General features: G+C 37.6%; 1 protein-coding gene across 6 annotated transcripts in view; it reads left to right on the forward strand.

Annotated features, from left to right (window-relative positions):
• LOC143019500 (uncharacterized) overlaps positions 1–25385 on the forward strand; it is an 81320-nt gene that overhangs the window by 45347 nt on the left and 10588 nt on the right. For 4 of the 6 annotated variants that reach the window (XM_076175146.1, XM_076175149.1, XM_076175150.1 and 1 more), the window contains one exon: positions 10610–10840. The exons of 1 other annotated variant lie outside the window; for it this stretch is intronic. In XM_076175146.1, the coding sequence (XP_076031261.1) occupies positions 10610–10840 (231 nt within the window). The remainder of the gene's footprint in view (positions 1–10609; positions 10841–25385) is intronic. One more of the 6 variants, XM_076175148.1, reaches the window with a different exon arrangement.

Genomic DNA, 25385 nt, shown 5'->3' on the forward strand with positions numbered 1-25385 from the left:
ATAGTGTGCGCAAAAGCCATTCATGAGTTTAAAAGCAAACTAGACACTGCAAGATACAAAGGCGGGACACCACGAGTGTAGCTCCCCTTCCTGCAAAATACAACTAGGTAAATACAGAACTAGAAGTGGGGAAAGGTCATGGCAATGCAGTGCCATGACAAGCGTGAAGTCATTATGCTACAGGGAAGGTGAAATACAGGACAGGTGAAGTAATAAAGAAACCAGACCTTGTGATTGACTACACGGCAAATATGCGTCTTGTCAACAAGGCCGACATGATGGTCAGCTTTGTGGAATGCATGAGGAAAACTGCACTGGTACAACAAGCTATTCATGCATCTCATTGACATTACTTTGCTCAATACCTATAACTTTAGGCTGATAAGGAGTGGCAACAGACCAATATCTCTCAGGAAATTCATGTATGCAGTGTTGTACCAATTACTGGAGAAGTACAGAGAACAAAATTCACTACACCCAGGCCGCCACTTGCTACTTCAAAACATGCCTGACCATCTGGCCTGTACAGCCTGGGTACAGAGACACTGCCTGGAACCTCTCTCACCCCCACCACCTAATCCCACAATAAAAGGTACCAAAAGACAAAGGGATTGCCATGTTTGTATGAACACCAGCCTGTGACCAAGGAAAAGAAAATCAACATCTTATCATTGTAAGGAGTGCAATGTAGCACTCTGCCCGGGGAGATGCTATGTGCAGTACCACACTCTTCGAACCTATTGAGTGCTAGAGTACTGAAAAAGAAATATGCTTTGTGGCTACACACCAAATGATGCATCATTCCTTTGTAAAATGTGTACTTGTATTGAATGTGGTGCTGATGCTTTTTCCTGATTTAGTTATTGGAAAATTATGGCATCCTCAGACCTTGGTAGCAGTGAATTTCTGATTTAGAGTTTTGCAAACTATTTGCTGGTGTTACAGACATTTGTATATGTTGGAGTGGTTGCATATTTCTTTGGTATTTGTAGCATATTTTGAGTTACCATTAAGTTGATGACAACATCCAATGAAGGTTTATTTTCCAACCTTGTTTTAGCCAGTTTATGCAGAAATAGTTTGAAATATTGAGTTAGCTCCCAGTATAAAATATTATCTCAAATATTGATTTCTAGAGTACTGTATTATGCCGCAACCCTGTAAGAGGGTAGTAGAAAGGGGTTGGTTGGAATGACCAAGTGGTAGCTGCCAAGCCCTGTAAGAGGCTGGTAGAAAAGCTGGTAGGAAGAGGGTTAGAAGATGAGTGTTACATTTTTATGGGTTAGGTGTTTGTAAACAAAATAACCCGCAGGCAAGTGAGTTGCATAAGTTTGCTCTCTGCTTTGTGTTTATAAACAGTGGCTGGAGGCCTGAATGAATTGTTAAGTGAGATATGCAGAGATTCAAGATTGCTTAAGTAAACAATATTGCCATATAGACTTGTAACAATGAATTTGATTGGTGAAAGGGTGGAGGAGAAAATTCAATTGGTTCATAATTGTAAGATCATGTCCTCTGGGGAGGATCTTAAATATAAAGTTAAAGATCATTGGACTAAAGAAATCAACATGTCACTGCAAAGCTCACTTAAGACCTTGCATATGTGCTCTCAGGGGATTCCTTGAGTGTACCTCAGAGAAGCACACTATATAAGAATTATGGGAAGAAAGGAAAGCAAGAAAATTCTACAGCTTCATTCACCTGGACAGAAGATTATAACTAACAATCTAAAACTTGACAAAGTGGAATGATTGGAGGCAATAGGGACCACTGGCTAAAATATGTGAAACACAGACTGTAATAACAAAGTGAGAAATAAAGGGAGAAGGTGAAGAAAGGTGGGCAAAATGGTGGAACATAAGTTGAAAGTGGAGAATAGATGGAGAAAGAGTAAAAGGACAGAAGGTAGGGAAGTGCTTAGAGTAAGCTGCTTAAATGAGAAAGAAAAGGAAGAGTACAAGAAGCTGAGAGAAGAGTGGGAGGGAGTCAAGGATAGAGTAGAACTAAGAGTGGGGGGAGGAATGGGGATGTTTCAAGGAAAGTCACAAAGTGTGTGATAGATGGTGTGTGGAACAAGGAGGATGGGAGGAAACAGAAGGAATGGTAGTGAGTGGTGGGGTGAGGAAGCAAAGAAGGTTGTAGAAGAGAAGAAATGAACATTCATATATTGGTCGCAAAATAGGATGAGAGAAACTTATGAGAGGTACAAAGAGAAGAGAAGAAAAGCATAAGATAAAGGAGGCAAAAAGTATAGCAGATGTGAAATGGGGTAAAAGTAAAACAGAAAATTTTGAAAGTAATAAAAAGATGTTTTGGAAAGAAATTGAGAGAGGAAGGGGAGGTGAATCAAGTAGAGAAGAAAAGGTAAAAGGTGCAAATGGAGAGATGATAATGGAAGAGATGGTGGTAAGATGAAAATGGGCAGAGTATTTTAGAGAGTTGCTAAATATGAAGGAGGATAGGGAGGGAGAGGTAGTTGCAGTGAGTGGTGCTAAGAAAATGACCATGATGAATTAGGAAAATGGAGAAATAAACAAAGATGATGTGAAAGCTGTTATTAAAATGATAAGAACAGGTAAGGCACCTGGGTTAGATGGGTGTCATGCGAAGTGTCTAAAAAAGGGAAGTACAGTGATGGTTGACTGGCTGGTGAGGTTGTTTAATGTTTGTCTAAAAGAGGGTAGAGTGCCAGACAACTGGAGGAGTGCCTGTGTAGTTCTACTTCAGAAGAGAAAAGGGGACAAGTGTGAGTGTAGTAGTTTCAGAGGAATCAGTTTGTTGAGTGTAGTTGTGAAGGCTTATGGTAAGGTTTTGATTGAGAGGATTAGGAGAGGAAGAGAGGGAGTAATTGGTGAGGAACAGTGTGGGTTTATGAAAGGTAGGGATTGCATGCATCAAACTTTTGTGTTAAGGCAGATGTGAGAAAGCTATAGGAAAAGGTAAGGATATTTTTGGGCCTTTATGGATTTGGAAAAGGCTTATGACAGGGTAGATAGGAAGGCACTGTGGGAGATATTGCAGATATATGGGGTAGAAGGAAAGCAGTTAAGAGCAGTTGAGTTTTTATGAGAGAAGTAGAGCCTGTGTTAGAATCAGAAATGGAAGGAGGGAGTGGTTTGAGGCAAAGGTGGGACTTTACCAGGGATGTATCATGTTGCTATGGCTGTTCAATTTATACATGGTGTGGTGCAAGGGTAAAATTATTGTTCCATTAGAAATTATTTAAAGAAATCCATCATATCTGGAGATGTTCCAAGAGAATGGAAGCTAGCTAACATTACTCCAATATTCATAAAAGGTGACAAAAAGAATCCAAATAACTACAGGCCTATAAGCTTGACTTCAATCATAGGAAAAAATTATGGAAACTGTAATCAGAGATGCTATTGAATATCATTTAGAAAGTAACTGTTTGATGAATTATAGCCAGCATGGATTCCAACAGAAACATTCTTGTATGACTAACTTACTCGAATTCAACAACACAGGCATCTCAAATTATGACAAAAGAAACAATATAGATTTAATATAGACTGCAAAAGCTTTTGATACTGTCCCTATGAAAGGCTACTTACTAAATTATCTTTACATGGAGTAAGTGGTAGCCTATTTAGTTGGAATTGAATGATCAAAAACAGAGTTGTTTTAAATGGCAAAGCTTCTAGATGGAAAAATGTTATGAGTGGAGTTCCTCAGGGTTCTGTTCTTGGGCCACTTCTATTCATAGTATATATAAATGATATAGACCACGGACTAAAATCTATTGTCTCCAAATTTGCTGATGATACAAAACTGTGTGGAATGGCAAATGATCACTTAAATCAATTAGATATTCAAGAAGATTTAGATAAATTACAGCAATGGTCTGAAAAATGGCTAATGAAATTTAACACAAGTAAATGCAAGGTTATGCACATAGGTAAAAATAACAGTAAATACGATTACAAGTTATTTGGAAATTCGTTAACAAAGGTGGATAGTGAGAAGGATCTCAGGGTAATTATAAGTAACAATCTCAAATCATCTAAACAGTGTATTTCAACCTCTGAGAAAGCAGATAAGATTCTAGGACTGATTGCACAATCCTTTGACTTCAAAAGTCCATCTCTCATTAACAAGTTGTATAAATTGTTAGTTCATCCACGTTTGGCATATGCTGTTTCCATATGGTCACCGAATTTCATTAAAAACATTGATAGATTGGAAAAAGTACAATGGTAAGCTACAAAACTGATTCCAAATAGAAAAAATAAATCATACAAAAATTGACTAAAACATATGAATCTGTTTTCCCTAAAAAGGCGTAGACTCAAAGGTGACTTGATACAGGTCTTTAAGATTCAAAAGGGGATTGACAACATCAAAAGTGACCAAATTTTTGCACTGAATGAGAATCCAACAAGAAATAATGGTCACAAATTCTCAGGAAATAGATTTAATTTGGAAGTGGGTACAAACAACTTTGCCAACCGTGTAATCAATTAATGGAATAGACTTCCAGCAGAGGCAGTGCAATGTACAGTAAAATTTCTTTTATCCGACCTTGGTGGGACCTACCCTAGATCGGATGTTTGGAAAAGTCAGATATCTGGGAGTACACTAAAAAAAAAAAAAAAAAAATCATTGGTTTTAGACATTTTCACTTATTTATGGTATAATAAAGCATAATAAATAACACAGCAGAGTTAAGGAGAAATAACCACCAAAGGCCAAACGTAAACAAACACTGAAATGCCCGCAAAAATAACAGCTGACCTGAGCGCCATGAATTGGTAGCAGCGAGAGCAACAACTAAACAATCACTCGACGGTTGGATGTTTGGACAAATTCAACTTTTATCCGACTTGGGACAGTGAAGAAAAAAGTCGGATGTTTGGACTAGTCGGTTGTTCGAAGGTCAGATAAAAGGAATTTCACTGTAGTTCAGTTCGGAGCTTTAAGATTCGTTTAGATAAACATCTAAGCAAGATGCTGTATTGACTGTCATTTATTCTATATTATATGTTTTTTGTTTGTTATAATTTGTCTGTTTATTATTTGCTTGATTTTCATTTATTATTATCTAATGGAATAAGAGTATGACAGAAAATTTTGAAAGTAATAAAAAAAAAATTGGAAAGAAATTAAGAAAGGAAGAGGAGGCGAATCAAGTAGAGAAGAAAAGGTAAAAGGTGCAGATGGAGAGATGATAATGGAAGATAAGGCAGTAAGAGGAAAATGGCACAGTATTCTAGGGAGTTGCTAAATGTGAAGGAGGATAGGGAGGGAAAAATAGTTGCAGTGGAAAGTGCTAAGAAAATGACCATGATGAGTGAGGAAAATGGAGGAGAAATAAGGAAGGATGAAGTGAAGGCAGTTGTTAAGATGATGAGAGCAGATAAGACACCTGGTCTGGATGGATGTCATGCAGAATGTCTGAAGAAAGGAGGTACAGTGATGGTGAGGTTATTTAATGTTTATTTTACTTATGCTGGTGAGGTTATTTAATGTATGTTTAAGAGTGGGTAGAGTGCTGGAGGACTGGAGGAGTACCTGTATAGTTCCACTTTACAAGGGAAAAGAGGACAAGTGTGAGTGTAGTAGTTTCAGAGGGATTAGCTTGTTAAGTGTAGTTGGGAAGGCTTATGGGAGGGTCTTGATTGAGAGGATTAAGAGAGGAACAGAGGGAGTAATTAGTGAGGAACAGTGTGGGTTTAGGAGAGGTAGAGGTTGCATAGATTAGATTTTTATGGTAAGACAGATATGTGAGAAAGCTATAGGAAAAGGTAAGGATGTTTTTTTGGGCTTTTATGGATTTGGAAAAGGCTTATGATAGGATAGACAGGAAGGCACTGTGGGAGGTATTGCAGATATATGAGATAGGAGGAAAGGTTTTAGGAGCTGTCAAGAGTTTTTACGAGAGTAGTAGAGTGTGTATCAGGATTAGAAATGGAGAGAGTGAGTTGCTCGAGGTAAAGGTGGGACTTTGTCAGGGATGTGTTATGTCACCCTGGTTGTTCAATTTATACATGGATGGGGTGGTGCGAGAGGGAAATGCAAGGGTGGTGGGTCAGGTGTTGGAGATGGTTAAAGAAAATGGAGAAAAGTGGGTGACCTGTGCTTATAGCTGGATCAGAGGAGGGATTGAGGAAGTTAGTGGCAGAGTTTGGGAAAGTGTGTGAAAGAAGGAAGTTGAAGATAAATGTGGGTAAAAGTAAGGTGATGAAATGTACAAGGGGTGAAAGTGGCAGTAGACTGGAAGTGAGTATTAAGGGAGAGAGACTGGAGGAAGTGGATAGTTTTAGATACTTGGGTGCGAATGTGGCAGGAAAGGGAGGAGTGGAGGTGGAGGTAGAATGTAGATTGAGAGAAGTGAGTAAATGCATTGGTGGATTAAAAAGTGTAATGAGAAATAGACATTTGGGAATAGATGCTAAGAGGAGATTGTATGAAGGAGTGATTGTGCCGACAGCATTGTATGGGGCAGAAACATGGAACATAAGAGAGGAAGAAAGAAGAAGTTTGAATGTGTTTGAGATGAGATGTCTGAGAAGTATTATAGGGGTTACTAGGCTGGACAGAGTGAGAAATGAGGAGGTGAAGAGGAGAACGGGGGTGGAAAGGGAGCTGGGAGATAGGGTTGATGAAAGAGTATTAGGATGGTTTGGACACATGGAAAGAATGAGCTAAGAAAGACTAGTAAAAGAGGTATGGAAGGCAGATGTGGATGGAGTGAACATGAGGGGGTGACCTAGGATGAGATGGATGGGGTAAAAGGGGCTTTGGGAAAGAGGGAAATGTCTGTTGAGGAAGGATGGGAGAGGACAGAAGACGGGTGAATGGAGAATGGTTGTATATGGATGATGTTGTGATGCATGAGGTGGAATGGGTGGGGGATTGGAGGGTGAGGGAGTATGTGTGAGAAGAATTTGAAGCAGCCCAAAGGGATTTCTCCCCGTCTTCTCCTTTTCTGCATGAGGGGACAGAGGGGGGGTCACCGATTTAATGAAGCAGCCTTGCTGTGGATTAGCTGTGTCATGTGACACTGCTTCTGACCCAGGGCAGTGGACAAGATGCAGGGATGACCTGTCATCCAGGAGGTGCCAAGATAAGAGGGTGGAGGGGAGTGGAGTGTGATAGGGATGGAATGAGTGGGAGTGGTTTTTATGTCTTTGTTTTTGGGCTACCTCCCTTATAAGGGGGAAAAAGCATTTGGTGTATATATGTATGTATTATTTATCTGTTTGTTTATTGTTTAACTATACCTATGCATTTATTTATTTTATTCATTATTATTTATATTATTATTATTTTTATTTTATTTTGTCTTATTTTATTTTATCTTTTATCATATTATTTTCCACATCTGACCTAGTTATGGACCAAAAGGTCTCCTGTCATCATGCTCCCCGTTTGTAATCCTTTGTAATATGTTTGAGATGAAATGCCTGAGAAGTATGGTAAGGGTTACTAGGTTGGATAGAATTAGAAACAAGGAGTAGTGAGGAAGAGGGCAGTGGTGGAAAAGGAGTTGGGAAATAGAGTTGATGAAAGAGACAGGCTTATAAGAAATATAAGTGCTCGGGTGCATCTAATGACTATGAAAGTTATGTATCAATACAGAGAGATTTAAAAAAGACAATAAGAAAAAGAAAACGACGATACGAAATGAACATCGCTGATAAATCCAAAGAGAATCCCAAAGAATTCTATAGTTACATTAGAGATAAAAAGGTTGTTAGGAATCACATTGGTCCACTATTATCTGCTGACAGTCAACTTGAATATTCAAATGAAGGAATGTGTAATATCTTAAACAATTATTTTAGCTCGGTATTCGTAAACGAAACACCTCAAAGTGAACTCCAAACTGAAACCTGTGAAAAGTCTAGGGTAAACTCACAACGGTAAATATAACAAAAGAAAAAATTAAAAGGTGTATAGATAAACCCAAAGTTAATAAAACACCAGGGCCTGACGGTTGGCATCCAAGAATCTTAAAGGAAATGAAAAATGAGATTGTTGTTTCATTAGAAATTATTTTCAAGAAATCCATCATATCCAGAGATGTCCCAAGAGAATGGAAGCTAGCTAATGTTACTCCCATATTCAAAAAAGGTGACAAAAAGAAGCCAAATAACAATAGGCCTATAAGTTTGACATTAATCGTAGGAAAAATAATGGAAAATATCATCAGAGATGCTATCGAACATCATTTAGAAAGTAACCGTTTGATAAATGATAGCCAGCATGGTTTCAGACGGAAACGTTCTTGCGTGACTAACTTACTCAAATTCTACAATACAGTTATCTCGAATTATGACAAAAGAAACAATATAGATTTAATATATCTAGGCTTTGTAAAAGCTTTTGATACCATCCCACACGAAAGACTACTTACTAAATTAGCTTTACACGGAATAAGTGGTAGCCTATTAAGTTGGACTAGTAATTGGTTGAATGGCCGAAAACAGAGAGTTGTTTTAAATGGAAAACTTCTAGATGGAAAAATGTTATAAGTGGAGTTCCTCAGGGTTCCATTCTTGGGCCACTTCTATTCATAGTATATATAAATGATATAGACCATGGACTAAAATCTACTGTTTCCAAATTTGCTGATGATACAAAACTGTGCAGAATGGCAAATGATCACTTAAACCAATTATATATTTAAGAAGATTTAGATAAATTACAGCAATGGTCTGAAAAGTGGCTAATGAAATTTAACACAAGTAAATGCAAGGTAATACACATAGGTAAAAATAACAGTAAGTACGATTACAAGTTATTTGGAAATTCGTTAACAAAAGTGGATAGTGAAAAAGTTCTCGGCGTAATTATCAGTAATGACCTCAAATCATCTAAGCAGTGTATTTCAGCCTCTGAGAAAGCAAATAAGACTCTAGGACTGATTGTGCGATCTTTTGATTTCAAAAGTCATCAGTCATCACTCATTAACAAGCTATATAAATCGTTAGTTCGTCTACATTTGGAATATGCTGTTTCTGTATGGTCACCAAATCTCATTAAAGACATTGACAGACTGGAAAAAGTACAATGGCGAGCCACAAAACTGATTCCAAATATAAAAAATAAATCATACGAAAATCGACAAAAACATATGAATCTGTTTTCCCTCAAAAAGCGTAGACTCAGAGGTGACTTGATACAGGTCTTTAAGATTCTAAAGGGAATTGACAACATCAAAAGTGACAAAATTTTCACATTGAGAATCAGACAAGAAACAATGGTCTCAAACTGTCCGGAAATAGATTCAATTTGGAAGTAGGTAGAAACAACTTTGCCAACCGTGTAGTTAATGAATGGAATAAACTTCCTGCACAGGTAGTGCAATGTAGTTCAGTTCGAAGCTTTAAGAATCATTTAGATAAAACCTAAGCAAGATGCTGTAATGATTATAATTTATTTTATATTATTTGTTTTTGTTTTGTTATCATTTGTGTGTTTGATTTTCATTTATTATTAGTTATATGTCAATTTAATATTATTTACTATTTACCTGTTTGTTTATTATTTAACTATACCTATGCATTTATTTATGTATTTTATTTTGTTATTTACATTATTATAGTTTTTATTATTTTATTATGATTTTTTTTTTTTTTCTTTTTGCATCCGACCTAGATATGGACCAAAAGGTCTCCTGTCGGCATGCTCCGCCTTTGTAATCCTTTGTAATCCTTTGTATTGGGATGGTTTGGACCCAAGGAAAGAATGAGTGAGGAAAGATTACTAAAAGAAATGTAGAAGGCAGAGGTGGATGGAGTGAACACAAGGGGGTAACCAAGGATGAGATGGATGGATGGGGTTAAAGGGGCATTGGGAAATAGAGGAATGTCTGTTGAGGAAGGGAGAAGACAGAAGAGAGGGGTGAGTGGAGAATGGTTGTGTATGGATGGTTGGTGTGATGCATGGAAGGGTGTGGGTGGGGGATGGGGGGTGAGGGAGTATGCAGCCCGAAAGGATTTGTCCCTGTCTTCTCTTTTTCTGCATGAGGGCATTGCTGATTAAATGAAGTGGCCTTGCTGTGGATGTGCTGTGTCTTGCTACATTAGTTCTGACCCAGGGTGGTGGGTGAGATGCAGGGATAATGCGTGATCCAGGAGGAGCCAAGAAAAGAGGGAGGGAAAGGTGGTGAATGGGAGTGGAGTATGTGGGGATGAAGTGGGTGGGAGTGGATTTATGCCTTTTGATTTAGGCTACCTCCCTTGTAAGGGGGACATATATAGATAGAAATTTTAGGCAATAATTGGCTGATTGTTATGGGGGCAGGGGAGGGGTGACCCTGCATCCATGAAGATGATGAATGGGTTTTGATGGGTGTGAGGTGAGTGTATACTTTGACTTAGCCACCCCCTTATAAGGGGGCAGAAAGCCTTTTGATATATGTATGTATATGTACCTAATTGTATAATTATTGTTATGCCATCTGTATATACAAGTGTTTTAAGTTTAGAATTATTATTGCAATAATATATTAAGATTTTTTAAACCCTCCTCTCTCTCTCTCTCTCTCTCTCTCTCTCTCTCTCTCTCTCTCTCTCTCTCTCTCCTCTCTTTCCTCTCTCTTTCTCTCTCTCTCTCTCTCTCTCACCATATCTATGCAAAGAACTCAATAACAATGTAGACCAAGAGGAAGATGACCCACTCTACTCCACGGTGAAGCCAAAATACAAGCGGGAAAAAGTGATTGTGGACACAAGTGAAGGTGATTCCAAGCCATCCCCAGTGAAAGGAAAGGTTAAATCACCTGAAGTTAATAAATCTAAAGGCCTGAAATCTGCGTTGAAAGCAGAACAAAACAAGGCCCTCAAAGGAATTCTAAATGAAGGGTTTATTGGTAAGTGCAGTATTTATTAATTTATATAATTCTTTTTCTCCCTTATAAGGGAGAAGTCGTCCTAGGTATATAGATAGATAAAAAAAATTCAGTTTATCTCCATATTAATAACATTAAATTGTTCCTCCAAGTTGCACTGATTTGAAACCTGTGACCTCACCAGAGCTGGCAACAGTCCTTAAGTCCTGCCAAAGGAATCTTCAGAAAGAAGAAACTTCAGAATTCTGTCTATTGTGTGTCTGGGCTCCTCTCACTTGATGCAACTGTCACTCACTCTGTCTATTCTAACTGTACAATACTTGTAACTGCTCTAACTACCTGCCAGATCATTTTCTTTGACAAGTCACAATGTCATATTCCTTTGTAACTAGCTGTCAGGCCACAGCTTTCTTTAAATATTTCTATTTTAACTGGATGTTAGTGCTTTGTGAAATTACTGGTGTCAAATATGTAGCATGGGGAGACAGAAACATTGCAGATGTGTCAACTTCACCTGGGTCCTATACACACATCTTTGAGAAAGTGTCAGGGAGCAGTTTGAGTCTTAATTTCTAACTTCAATTTCAACTCCTACTTCAGGTTCAGGTTTGACAGGTCCTCAATGTTGCACAGCACTAAAGCAATGTGCCAGGGCCTAGTTCTGTGAAAGTAAGGCCCATAGGGAGCAAACAGGTGGCCTGACATTGAAAACTTCAACAGGGTAGGAATTTCAAATGAGCAGCATGGATATACATAAGGACCAATTGGTCTTGGACTTAAATTGTTGGCCATGAGGGATTTTCCTCTACCTTTGGGACAGGTTGGCCACAATTTCTTCTAAGTAGCAACTCATTAGAGGAGTTCTTCACTTCTAACTAGCTATTGCTGGGCCGTAATAAGCTGCATGGCCATATCTATTCAAACTAGCTGCCTTACCAGATTCTGCTGCTAACTAGTTGCCTGGTTCTATTTTTAATCATGAAAAGAGGTCATATGGAGAAAGAATGAGAGGTGAAGTGATTGCTAGATACAGATGACCGTTCATCCACAAGGAGCTAAGATAAAAGGACAACAAATGGGTGTGGGATGGGTGAAGAGTGGGTATATGCCGTGGCTGGGCCACCCCCCATATAAGGGGTAAAGGGCCTTTAGTATATGTCAAAAGCAATGCAGCAAAACATAGCACATCCACAGCAAGGCAGCTTCACTTAATCGGCAACTTCCCTCTCTGTCTTATGTATAAAAAAGGGAAGACAAGGAGAAATCCCTTTGGGCTGCATCAAAGTATCATTCATAAATAACCACTTCCTACCCCTCCCCATCCCCCACCCCTTGCCTTCCTTGCATCACAGTATCATCTATACACAGCCATTACTCACCCCTATCTCCTGCCTTCTCCTTTCCTTGCAAACAGACATTCCTCCCTTGCTCAATGCCCCTTTCACCCCATCCATCCATTTCATCATCATTTGTCACCTGAAGTTCACTAAGGATTACAAAGGAGGAGCATGCCGACATGAGACCTTTTGGTCCATAACTAGGTTGGATATGAAAAAAATTATAATAATGATAAATAAATAAAAGAAAAAGAAATGAAAATTATAATAATATAAATAATAATACATACATATACCAAGGGCTTTTTCCCCCTACACGAGGAGGTAGCCAAAAAAGAAAAAGGCATAGAAACCACTCCCACCCATTCCATTTCCTATATATTCCACTCCCCTCCACCCTCCTCCCTCCCTCTTATCTTTGCACCTCCTGGATGACGGGTCATCCCTGCATCTTGTCCACTGCCCTGGGTCAGAAGCAGTGTCACAAAACACAGCACATCCACAGCAAGGCCGCTTCATAAATTTGGTGACCCCCCTCTCCATCCCCCATAAAATAAATAAATGCATAGGTATAGTTAAATGATAAACAAACAGCTAAATAGTAAATAATGATAAATTGACATATAATTAATAATATATGAAAATCAAGCAAATAATTATAAACAAATAATACATACATACAAATACCAAAGGCTCTTTTCCCCCTTATAAGGGAGGTAGCCAAAAAACAAAGGCATAAAAACCACTCCCACTCATTCCATCCCTATCACACTCCACTCCTCTCCACCCTACTCCCTCCCTCTTATCTTGGCACCTCCTGGATGACAGGTCATCCCTGTATCTTGTCCACTGCCCTGGGTCAGAAGGAGTGTCGCAAGACACAGCACATCCACAGGAAGGCCGCTTCATAAACAAATAATAACAAATAAATAAACAAATAATATCAAATAAATGGCAGTCATTACAGCATCTTGCTTAGGTGTTTATCTAAATGAATTTTAAAGCTTTGAACTGAACTACATTGCACTGCCTCTGCAGGGAGTTTGTTCCATTCATTAACTACATGGTTGGCAAAGTTGTTTCTACCCACTTCCAAATTGAATCTATTTCCTGACAGTTTGAGACCATTATTTCTTGTTGGATTCTCATTCAATGTGAAAATTTTGTCACTTTTGATGTTGTCAATCAATCCCCTTTAGAATCTTAAAGACCTGTATCAAGTCACCTCCGAGTCTGCACTTTTTAGGGAAAACAGATTCATATGTTTTAGTTGATTTTTGTATGATTTATTTTTTATATTTGGAATTAGTTTTGTGGCTCACCGTTGTACTTTTTCCAATCTGTCAATGTTTTTAATGAGATTCTGTGACCATATGGAAACAGCATATTCCAAATGTGGATGAACAAATGATTTATATATTTTGTTAATGAGAGATGGACTTTTGAAGTCAAAAGATCGTGCATTCAGTCCTAGAATCGTATTTGCTTTCTCAGAGGCTGAAATACACTGTTTAGATGATTTGAGGTTGTTACTGATGATTATGCTGAAATGCTTTTCACTATTCACTTTTGTTAACAAATTTTCAGATGACTTGTAATCGTACTTACTGTTATTTTTACCTATGTGCATAACCTTGCATTTACTTGTGTTAAATTTCATTGGCCACTTTCCAGACTATTGCTGTAATTGATCTAAATCTTCTTGAATATCTAATTGATTTAAGTGATCATTTGCCATTCCACACAGTTTTGTATCATCAGCAAATTTGGAGACAATAGATTTTAGTCCGTGGTCTATATAATTTATATATACTATGAATAGAAGTGGCCGAAGAACGGAACCCTGAGGAACTCCACTCATAACATTTTTCCATCTAGAAGTTTTGCCATTTAAAATAGCTGTGTTTTTTATCATTCAAGTCCAACTAAATAGGCTACCACTTACTACGTGTGAAGCTAATTTAGTAAACAGCCTTTCATGGGGGACAGTATCAAAAGCTTTTGCAGTCTATATATATATATTAAATCTATATTGTTTCTTTTGTCATAATTTGAGATGACTGTGTTGTAGAATTTGAGTAAGATTTCCATCGGAATCCTTGCTGGCTATCATTTATCAAACAGTTACTTTTTAAATGATGTTCGATAGCACCTGTGATGATAGTTTCCATCATTTTTCCTATGATTGAAGTCAAGCTTATAGTCCTATAGTAAATTTGGTTTCTTTTTGTCACCTTTTTTGAATAAGGGAGTAATGTTAGCTAGCTTCCATTCTCTTGGGACGTTTTCGGATATGATGGATTTTTTTTAAATAATTTCTAATGGAACAACAATCTCATTTTTCCTTTCTTTTAAGATTATTGGATTCCAACCATCAGGCCCTGGTGTTTTATTAATTTTGAGTTTCTCTATACACCTTTTTTTCTTTTGTTATATTTACCGTAGTGAAGGGGGCTTTGGGGAAGAGGGGAATGTCTGTTGAGGAAGGATTGGAGAGGACAGAAGACAGGGGTGAATGGAGAATGGTTGTATAGGGATGATGTTGTGATGCATGAGGTGGAATGGGTGGGGGGATGGGAGGTGAGGTATGTGTGAGCAAAATTTGACGCAGCCCGAAGGGATTTCTCCCCGTCTTCTCCTTTTATGCATAAGGGGATGGAGAGGGGGGTCGGCGATTTAATGAAGCGGCCTTGCTGTGGATGTGCTGTGTCTTGCGACACTGCTTCTGACCCAGGGCAGTGGACAAGGTGCAGGGATGACCCATCATCCGGGAGGTGCTAAGATAAGAGGGAGGGTGGAGGGGTGTGGAGTTTATTCAAGGATGGAATGGGTGGGAATGATTTTATGCCTTTTCCTTTTTGGCTACCTCCCTTGTAAGGGGGAAAAAGCCTTGGTATATGTATGTAAGTTTACCTTAGACTTTTCAAAGGTTTCAGTTTGGAGTTCACTTTGAGGTGTTTCATTTATGAATACTGAGGTAAAATAGTAGTTTAAAATATCACACATCCCTTCATTTGAATATTCAAGTTGACTGTCAGCAGATAATAATGGGCCAATGTGATTCTTAATAACCTCTGCTTTCCAGACTTCTTTCATTAATCTTTCTTCACTCATTCTTTCCATGTGTCCAAACCATCCCATTACTCTTTCATCAGCCCTATCTGCCATCTCCTTTTCCACCCCAGCTCTCCTCCTCACCTCCTTGTTTCTCACTCTGTCCAACCTTGTAACTCCTACCATACTTTTCAGACATTTCATTCCAAATATATTTAAGATTTTCCTATCTGCCTCTATTAAATTCTGTGCCTCTACCCCATACAGTGCAGTCAACATAATCACCTCTTCATATAGTCTCCTCTTTGCATTCATTCCCAGCTGCCTATTTCTGTTGCTTGCTCAACAATGTGAGGAAAGCACTATGAGAATTGTTCCTCAGTTTATTTGCACAGCACAACAGCACAGTAGATAAATAATGTATTCTATGCTCACAGTCTTTCTCAGCTCGCTCGCTCAATCTGATGTCATATGCGTCCTCAGCTTTGACATGGCGTCTCGAAAGTTGCATTCATTCCATTTTTCTAATTAATTCCTTGCAGACAGAAATTTGCATACATCCAAATCTCAGTTATACAATAATTTGAATTTAATAGAATTAGTAATCTATGTCCCACTCATTCAACTTTTGCATTACAATTAAAATAATAATTAATCATGTAAACAGAAATGGCAATTAGTAAAGTTCTGGAACATTCATGGTTGTTATACGTACAAACACATACACACACAATGACGCATCACTTTTTGTTTCCTACATGTATACAAAATGCTAATAGAAATAATAGTAACTAGCATACACTACAAATGCTTGGCCAGCTATCTGTCGCTGACCTCAGCGATGTGCAGTATCAAAATTAGAGGACAATAACATAAGAATTAAATGAGTTAGATATAAGTAGATTAACATGTAGATATATATTTAATTTCAACAGAAACAATTTGTACTTGAATGGAAGAACATATGAGGTATTGTGAAGTATAATTAACATGCAGGCATAAGGAATGTTATATATATTCATCTTATAATAGCAAAGATTGGAAAGGACGGTAGTGGAGAACATTTTGGCAGCTATAATGTTTGAAGTTCAAGAAGTATGACAGCTGCGAAGATTATATGGGTGGGAGACAGGGGACGTTGAATGGGGAAGGGAAGGAGGAAGGTTGTCTATGGGAGTTGGAGGTTCATTGTCACAGTCTACACCTCGAGAGAAGAGCTAAAGGGTGTCCAGGTGCATGATGGATTGTGTCTGAATGTGAATGTTTGACTTTGACTTTGTAGGTTCTAGTGCAAAAAAAAAAAAAAAAAAAAAATGTTGCAAGTGGAGTTCCTCAGGGTTCCGTTCTTGGGCCACTTCTATTCATAGTATATATAAATGATATAGACCATGGACTAAAATCTACTGTTTCCAAATTTGCTGATGATACAAAACTGTGCGGAGTGGCAAATGATCACTCAAACCAATTAGATATTCAAGTAGATTTAGATAAATTACAGCAATGGTCTGAAAAGTGGCTAATGAAATTTAACACAAGTAAATGCAAGGTAATGCACATAGGTAAAAATAACAGTAAGTACAATTACAAGTTATTTGGTAATTCGTTAACAAAAGTGGATAGTGAAAAAGATCTCGGCGTAATTATCAGTAATGACCTCAAATCATCCAAGCAGTGTATTTCAGCCTCTGAGAAAGCAAATAAGATTCTAGGACTGATTGCGCGATCTTTTGATTTCAAAAGTCCATCACTCATTAACAAGCTATATAAATCGTTAGTTCGTCCACATTTGGAATATGCTGTTTCTGTATGGTCACCGAATCTCATTAAAGACATTGACAGACTGGAAAAAGTACAACGGTGAGCCACAAAACTGATTGCAAATATAAAAAATAAATCATACGAAAATCGACTAAAACACATGAATCTGTTTTCCCTAAAAAAGCGTAGACTCAGAGGTGACTTGATACAGGTCTTTAAGATTTTAAAGGGAATTGACAACATCAAAAGTAACAAAATTTTCACATTGAATGAGAATCAGACAAGAAACAATGGTCTCAAACTATCCGGAAATAGATTCAATTTAGAAGTAGGTAGAAACAACTTTGCCAACCATGTAGTAAATGAATGGAATAAACTTCCTGGACAGGTAGTGCAATGTAGTTTTTTATTATTATTATTATAGGTTTATTCAACAATATTAAATACAATTAGACATACATATATACATTTTTTTTTTATAAAATTGGTAGTTGAAAAGGGAGAGCGAGAAGCAAAGCTTATGGGGAGTTGCTCTCCCTTAAGGAAAAAATTATTTTCATTTATTTATTTTTGTTACATGGTAGTATGGTACATACACATCTACACACATATATACACGATTGTAGGACAACTCGTCCACGGACACCCCGTCCACAAAACTGCAAAGCAGGACAACCCGTCCACAGACACCACCATGGGTGGTCAACTCGTCCACGGACAAGATTTCAAAAAACTTTTAGACAATTATTTTATTACCTTTTTTTAATGATATTTCATGTTATTTCATTAAAATTTGCTTTAGATGATATATTCTGGTAAGTAATAGATGTGTTTATAAATGTTATGGACATGCTTATTTTAACACCCTAGAATAGCTCCAACTATGATAAAAAAGAAATAATCACACCTGTATTCTGTATATATAAATATGTAAATAATGTTTAATTGTTCTGCAAATTATGTTTATTATTCTTAAAAAAAAAAGTCATTGGATGAGATGTCCATATTCCTGTGGACGAGCTGTCCCACCTCCCAGTCCCGCGGACGAGCCGTCCACGATATACACACATACATGCATACACATATATACACACACACAATGGCATGCGTCACGACGTCCGCTAACTCCGACCTCACGTAGAAATCGGGGGCACGAGCGAGCATCGCAACTTGTGGGGGTCAGGTGAGAGGTCAGGTCAGGTCAGGTCGATTGTTGACGGGACGATAATTGCTTAATGCGCAGATCTGGGTCACCGTGACCTGCTGGAATAGAAAAAAAAAAAAGAGCGGCAGACTTGGGCAGTTTCTCCATGAATACAACCATGAAATGGACCTGAAGTGTTCAATATACTAATACTTATAGATTAAAGACTTTTTTAAGTATCGTTTGAATGATGATAAACATTTTGTCTTAGGTAAATCCTTTTCCAGTTTATTCCATGTGTTAACACCTATAATAGATAAGCATTGGCTTTTTTTGGTTGTTCTGTATTGAGTTTTAAAGAAGTCGTTTGTTTGCCTAGTCGCATAGCGAGTTTCGTAAGTTGAGTAAAATTTCAATATGTTTTGATTCATGTGTTTATTGTAGATTTGGTGCATAGCAATAGCAGTTTTGTACTTTATTAAGTCATTGAATTTGAGTAGATTTAGTTTTTTAAATAAATTATTTGTATGTTCCAAACGACCTACATTGCAGATTATACGCAGTGCCCTTTTTTGAGAGGTAATTATGCGTTGAAGATTAGTTTGATAAGTATTACCCCAAATTTCTGAACAATAGTTTAAGTATGGTAGTAGTAGACTACAATAAATGGTACGTAGGGTATTTTCATTGAGAATATTTCTCATTTTATGCATAATTCCTAAAGTTTTGGATATCTTATTTATCACGTGATTTATATGATGTTTCCAATTAAGTTGATCGTCTAAATACACGCCTAGGAATTTACTGACGGACGCTTTTTCAATAATTTCGTTGTTTATTTTGATCGGCTTAGTACTTTCATTATTTTTGTAGAAAAGCAGGTAGTTAGTTTTTGATACGTTTAAGGATAGCTTATTGGCTGAAAACCAGTTGGATAGTTGACATAATCCTTCATTAATTGTCTTGATCAGTTTGTCGGAATTTGTATCGGAGCATAGAATGGTGGTATCGTCGGCGAACAGTATAAATTTCATAAGGTTGGATACATTTGTAATGTCATTAATGTATAGTAAGAATAGTTTGGGTCCTAGAACTGAACCTTGAGGTACTCCGCATGTAACTGGTAGAATGTGTGATCTTTCTTCCTCAATGGCCACATATTGTTTCCTGTTTTTTAGATAACTTTTTAACCAGTCATTAACTTTACCTCTTAGCCCATAGTATTCGGCCTTTCGAATTAGGATTTCATGATTTACTGTGTCAAATGCCTTTTTAAGATCAATAAATATGCCGGCTGTCTTTTTCTTTTGTTCTATATTGTTAGTTATCTCTTCAATTAATTCCATTACTGCTGTAGACGTTGAAAGATTTCGTTGAAATCCATATTGACTATGGTAAATGACGTCATTTTTTTTTAGAAATGAGTCAAGGCGAATTGTGAATAACTTTTCAAGAATTTTGGAAAACTGTGGTAATAGTGAAATTGGTCTATAGTTATTATAACTTGATTTGTCGGCTGATTTGAATATCGGTATTACTTTTGCTATTTTCATTGCATCTGGAAATATCCCTTGTTCAAATGATTTATTGCATATTGTCAGAAAATGATCTTTGATGATAGGCATAATTTGTTTTATGAGGTTCATATTGATTCCTGTGCAATCGAGTGATTTCTTGTTCTGCATTGATTTTACTGTGTTCATAAGTTCGTTCATAAGTTCAGTTCGAAGCTTTAAGAATCAGTTAGATAAATACCTAAGTAAGATGCTGTAATGATTATAATTTATCTTGTATTATTTGTTTTTGTTTTGTTATCATTTGTCTGTCTGATTTTCATTTATTATTAGTTATATGTCAATTTATTATTATTTACTATTTACCTGTTTGTTTATTATTTAACTATACCTATGCATTTATTTATGTATTTTATTTGTTATTTACATTATTATAGTTTTTATTTATTGTTTTATTATTAATATGATTTTTTTTTTTTTTCCGCATCCGACCTAGATATGGATCAAAAGGTCTCCTGTCGGCATGCTCCGCCTTTGTAATCCTTTGTAAAAAGATGGAGAATGGTTCTGGGCATAGACGATGTCACCTATTTCAATGTTAGATTCTCTTGTATTTTTATTGTGAAAACGGGCCATCTCGTCTTTGGCGAGAGAAAGTGACTGAGTAATTCTCTTGAAGAGAGAGCTGAAATTTGAATTTGAAACCTTTACATTCAGACACAGAATCCATCATGCACCTGGACACCCTTTAGCTCTTCTCTTGAGGTGTAGACTATGACAATGAACCTCCAACTCCCATGGACAACCTTCCTCCTTCCCTTCCCCACCCATATAATCTTTGCAGCTGTCATACTTCTTGAACTTCAAATATTATAGCTGCCAAAATGTTCTCCACTACCGTCCTTTCCAATCTTTGCTATCATAAGATGAATATATATAATGTTCCTTATGCTTGTATGTTAATTATACTTCACAATACCTCATATGTTCTTCCATTCAAGTACAAATTGTTTCTGTTGAAATTAAATATATATCTACATGTTAATCTACTTATATCTAACTCATTTAATTCTTATGTTATTTTCCTCTAATTTTGATACTGCACATCGCTGAGGTCAGCAACAGATAGCTGGCCAAGCATTTGTAGTGTATGCTAGTCACTATTATTTCTATTAGCATTTTCTACAGAAATTTACATACATCCAAATCTGTTATACAATAATTTAAATTTAATAGAATTAGTAATCTGTGTCCAATTCATTCAACTTTCGCGTTAAAATTAAAATAATAATTAACCACTTCCATACGGTGACGCCTACATAGGCGTCATGAGGAGCAAGTGGATACACGATGATGCCGACGTCGGCGTCTTGATTATATTTATTGTAGTCGTACCTACGTAACCTCCATTCTCTCTAAACTGGCTTCATCATATTTTCTATGATTATCAAAATTCACGGGTGAAAGAGAACGAACAATTGGGCACTGACTTTATTTTCCATAATGCGATTATTATGACGCAACTTCGACGTGTGATGTGCCCCGGAGTGAAGAGGTTAATCATGTAAACAGAAATGGCAATTAGTAAAGTTCTGGAACATTCATGGTTGTTATACGTACAAACACACACACAATGACGCATCACTTTTTGTTTCCTACGTGTATACAAAATGTTAATAGAAATAATAGTAACTAGCATACACTACATTTCTCATTACACTTTTTAATCCCTCAAGGTATTTACTTGCTTCTCTTAGTCTGCAATTTACTTCCACCTCCATTCCCTTTCCTGTCACATGTGACCCCAAATACCTAAAGCTATCCACCTCCTCCACTCTCTCTTCTTGAAAACTTCCAACTTGCTGTCATCCTCTTCCCATATCCTCTAGGGGTGTGCCAATTAATTGGCATTGGCAAGAATCGGCATTGGCAAAAATCGGCATTTTCTTTAGAATGGGAATTGGCATTGGCATCAGCAATATTTTGCCGATGCCGATACTTTTAAAATAACAGCACAAGTCAAAGTAAATGTTAGAGTAAATTATATTAATTTCTATTTTTATTTTTGTATTTCTTGTATAGAATTAAGCTAAAAATAATATATATATATATATATATATATATATATTGAAACAGCAAAGTTTCTACAACAGAAAGAAATTAAGCAAGAGTTATATGGGAGTAAGTCGTCTGGGCGTACGTGGACTCGGTCAATTTTACCCGCTTATAAGTGCAAAAAATAGGCGGACAGATTTACTCCCATTTACTATACAACAATTAATAGTCAAACAAATCATTTATAAAGATTTTTTTTTATGTATTTTGACAGATAAAGATATAACAATACATCTGTATGCATTTTGGCTTGATAGTTCTCTGTTATTCAAAAATAAAAATTTTGTAAGTGAACTTAAGAGACTTAGATAACTAAATCAAATAATCTGGCATCTATAAATAGTATCACATGTATTTCATTAGTGTTTTTAAACTTTATATTAAGGTTTGTTTTGTCTATTAAGAAATTGTTGTTCACCAACAACATAATAAAAAGTATTGGCTGCATGTTATTGTGGCAACAGTAGCATTCAGTTGATACTTTAGGGTCTATAAGGGGCGCACCTATGGACCAGAGCCACACATCATTTTGTCTGTGATAGAGGAAAACTCTGTTCAGAGAAATGATGACACTTTTATACTACAGCTATCCCTCCATTATGCTGTCCCCCAACCCCTTGTTACTGTCCTGTACCATTTCTCTGAATATTCATTTCCTTTTTTCGCCGACCCTGTGGTGGGGGAAGAGAATGCTACCACCAAGTCTTTCCATTTGAGTCATAAAAGGCGACAAAAAACAGGACGGGGGATGGGATTAGGAGTCCTACTACCTGTAGCCCCAAAAGGGGACATCCCTAAAAAAAAAAGAAAAGGTATAAGAGGGTCTGGGAGTTTTCCAACCAGTACCCTAAGGTTTGGGTCTTTTAATGTGTATGGATGTGGTACAGATGAGAGTAAATGGGAAGAGATAGGCAGTATGTTTGTGAGAAGAAAGATGGATGTGCGGGTTTTCTGTCATACTTCTCCCTCATTTTACACCTTTCCCTTTTTACTTTCTTTATCTTTTATTGTGCTTCTCTTCTTTTTTCTTTGTACCTTTCATGTTTCTCTTGTTCTACTTTGCAACCACTCCCTGAATGCTCACTTCTCTTCAACCTTCTTCACTTCATCATCCCACCACTCACTATCCTTCCTTCTATTCCCTCCTATCCTCCTTGTTCCACATACCATCTTTGCACACCTTATCACTCCCTCCTTGAAACACTCCCATTCCTACCTCAACTCTATTCTTCACCACCTCCCACACTTCTCTCAACCTCTTCTTGTACTCCTGTTCCTTTTCTTTCTCATTTGAACAGTTTACTCTAAGCACCTCTGTACTTTCTGCTCTTTTCCTCCTTTCACCTATCCTCCACTCTAAACTAACCTTCCACCATAAAATGAGCTAATATTTCCCCAGTCTCTCCACTAAGAACATGGACATCCAGAACTCTTCCTACTCTTTTCCTGGATACCACTATATGGTCCATTAATGCCTTATCAACCACTCCCCCATCCACCACCCTCTCCCATATGTACTTATGCTTAACTTTTTTCCTAAACGCTGTGTTAGCTATCATCAACTCTTTTCCTAAACACATCTCCATTAACTCTCCACTATGATTTTTACCTGGCACTCCACATTTCCCAAACACTCTGTCTCTTGGTTCATCCTTTACCCTAGCATTGAGATCTCCCATAAACAGTACATTGACATTCCTCTCAAAACTCATTAAACACTCATTTAAATGTCCAAAAAGCCTCCTTTTCCTCTGCATACCTCTCACTATCAGAACTATATGCACTTACAAAGACCCACATTTCCACTCCTGGTTTCACCTTCATCCATATTAACCTTGAAGAAACCTTCCGCTCCTCACTAATAGAGCCACCCCTTCCCTCCTTCCTCCTCTCCTCACTCCCAATGCCCCACTACACTCCCAAACTTAAAATCACCCCTCCCTTTCAGCTTAGTTTCACTTAATGCCAACACATCCATCTTCCATCTCACAAACATACTGCCTATCTCTTCCTTTTTACTCTCATCTCTGCCACACCCACACACATTAAAAGATTACCTAGGGTTCTGTCTGGAAAAACTCCTCTCAGACACTGTTTTGCCTTGACTTCTTGTAGGAATGTACCCCTTAGGGTTGCAGAGAGCAGGATGCCTAGTTACATCATTTTATCCTGTTTTAACTGCTTTCATGACTTGAGTGGAAAGGCTCGGTAGCAATATTCTTTCTTCTCCCTACCACAGGGGATAGCGGCAAAAATGGAAATACTCAAAGAAGTAGTACAGGACAGTAATAAGAGGGGGACAGCATAACAGACAGACAGTTACAGTACAATAAAGTAGCATAATTTCTGTATAAGTAGAGATTTCCTCTTAACATAGACAAAATGATGTGTGGCTCAGGTCCATTGGGGCACCCCATATAGTCCCTATAATATCAGCTGCCTGCTACTGCTCAAATTATACCACATAATAACATGCAACCAATACCCAAAAATGGGTATTCTTATGTATGTGTATGTATAGATTTAGAATTTAGCCCATGCAGCATAGTTGGAAGTGTGCAGGGTTTTGCATCTTCCTATTTGTGGGTTCAAGTCCTGCACTTCCAGTTCCCAGTAGTGATTATAACCTACCCCAACAGTCAAAGCACAGAAGGCAAAGGTGATGGCTTCAGCCATCACTATGTTCCTCCAGGCCTATGGTCCTCACATAATTTTGACCACCCCCCTTAGAAGGGGAAAGGGGTCTTTGGTGTATGTGTATATGTATTTTTAATTTCTCAGCTGTTGTGCATGCAGTTAGTATTTGTAGACTACATAACTTTGACATTGATTTAATATCATAATTTTCATTGTAATGTAGTTGCAGACTCCTTACTAGCATGGACATTTAATAACCAGGTCCAGAATAGTGTCATAGTGTGATTTGTTTCTTTAGGAAACTTTATTTTGGGACATTTCTTATTACTAACCACTGTCCTTGACTAGCATTTACATGGGTTTGTTTCTTAAGGAAACTATTTTTATACATATACCAAAGGCTTTTTCCCCCTTACAAGGGAGGTAGCCAAAAAAGAAAGACATAAAAAAAACACTCCCACCCATTCCATCCTCAACGTACTCCACTCCCATCTACCCCCTTCCCTCCCTCTTATCTTGGCACCTCCTGGATGATGGGTCATCCCTGCATCTCACCCACTACCCTGGGTCAGAAGCAGTGTCACAAGACAACACATCCACAGCAAAGCTGCTTCATTAAATCGATGACCTCCCCTCTCCTTCCCCTCATGCAGGAAAGGGTAGGATGGGGAGAAATCTCTTTGGGCTGTATCAATTTATTTTTCAAACATACTCCCTCTCCTTCCCCTCATGCAGAAAAGGAGAAGATGGGGAGAAATCTCTTCGGGCTGTATCACTTTATTTTTCATACATACTTCCTTACCCCCCATCCCCCACCCACTCCCCCTCATGCATTACAGCATCATCTATACACAATCATTCTCCATTCACCCCTATCTTCTGTCCTCTCCCATCCTTCCTCAACAGACATTCCCCTCTTTCCCAATGCCCCTTATACCCCATCCATCCATCTCATCCTAGGTCACCCCCTCATGTTCACTCCTTCCACCTCTGCCTTCCACATCTCT

The sequence above is a fragment of the Oratosquilla oratoria genome, chromosome 37 (assembly GCF_046742065.1).
Source record: "Oratosquilla oratoria isolate Oo_2021 chromosome 37, ASM4674206v1, whole genome shotgun sequence".
NCBI classification, from domain to species: Eukaryota; Metazoa; Arthropoda; class Malacostraca; order Stomatopoda; family Squillidae; genus Oratosquilla; species Oratosquilla oratoria.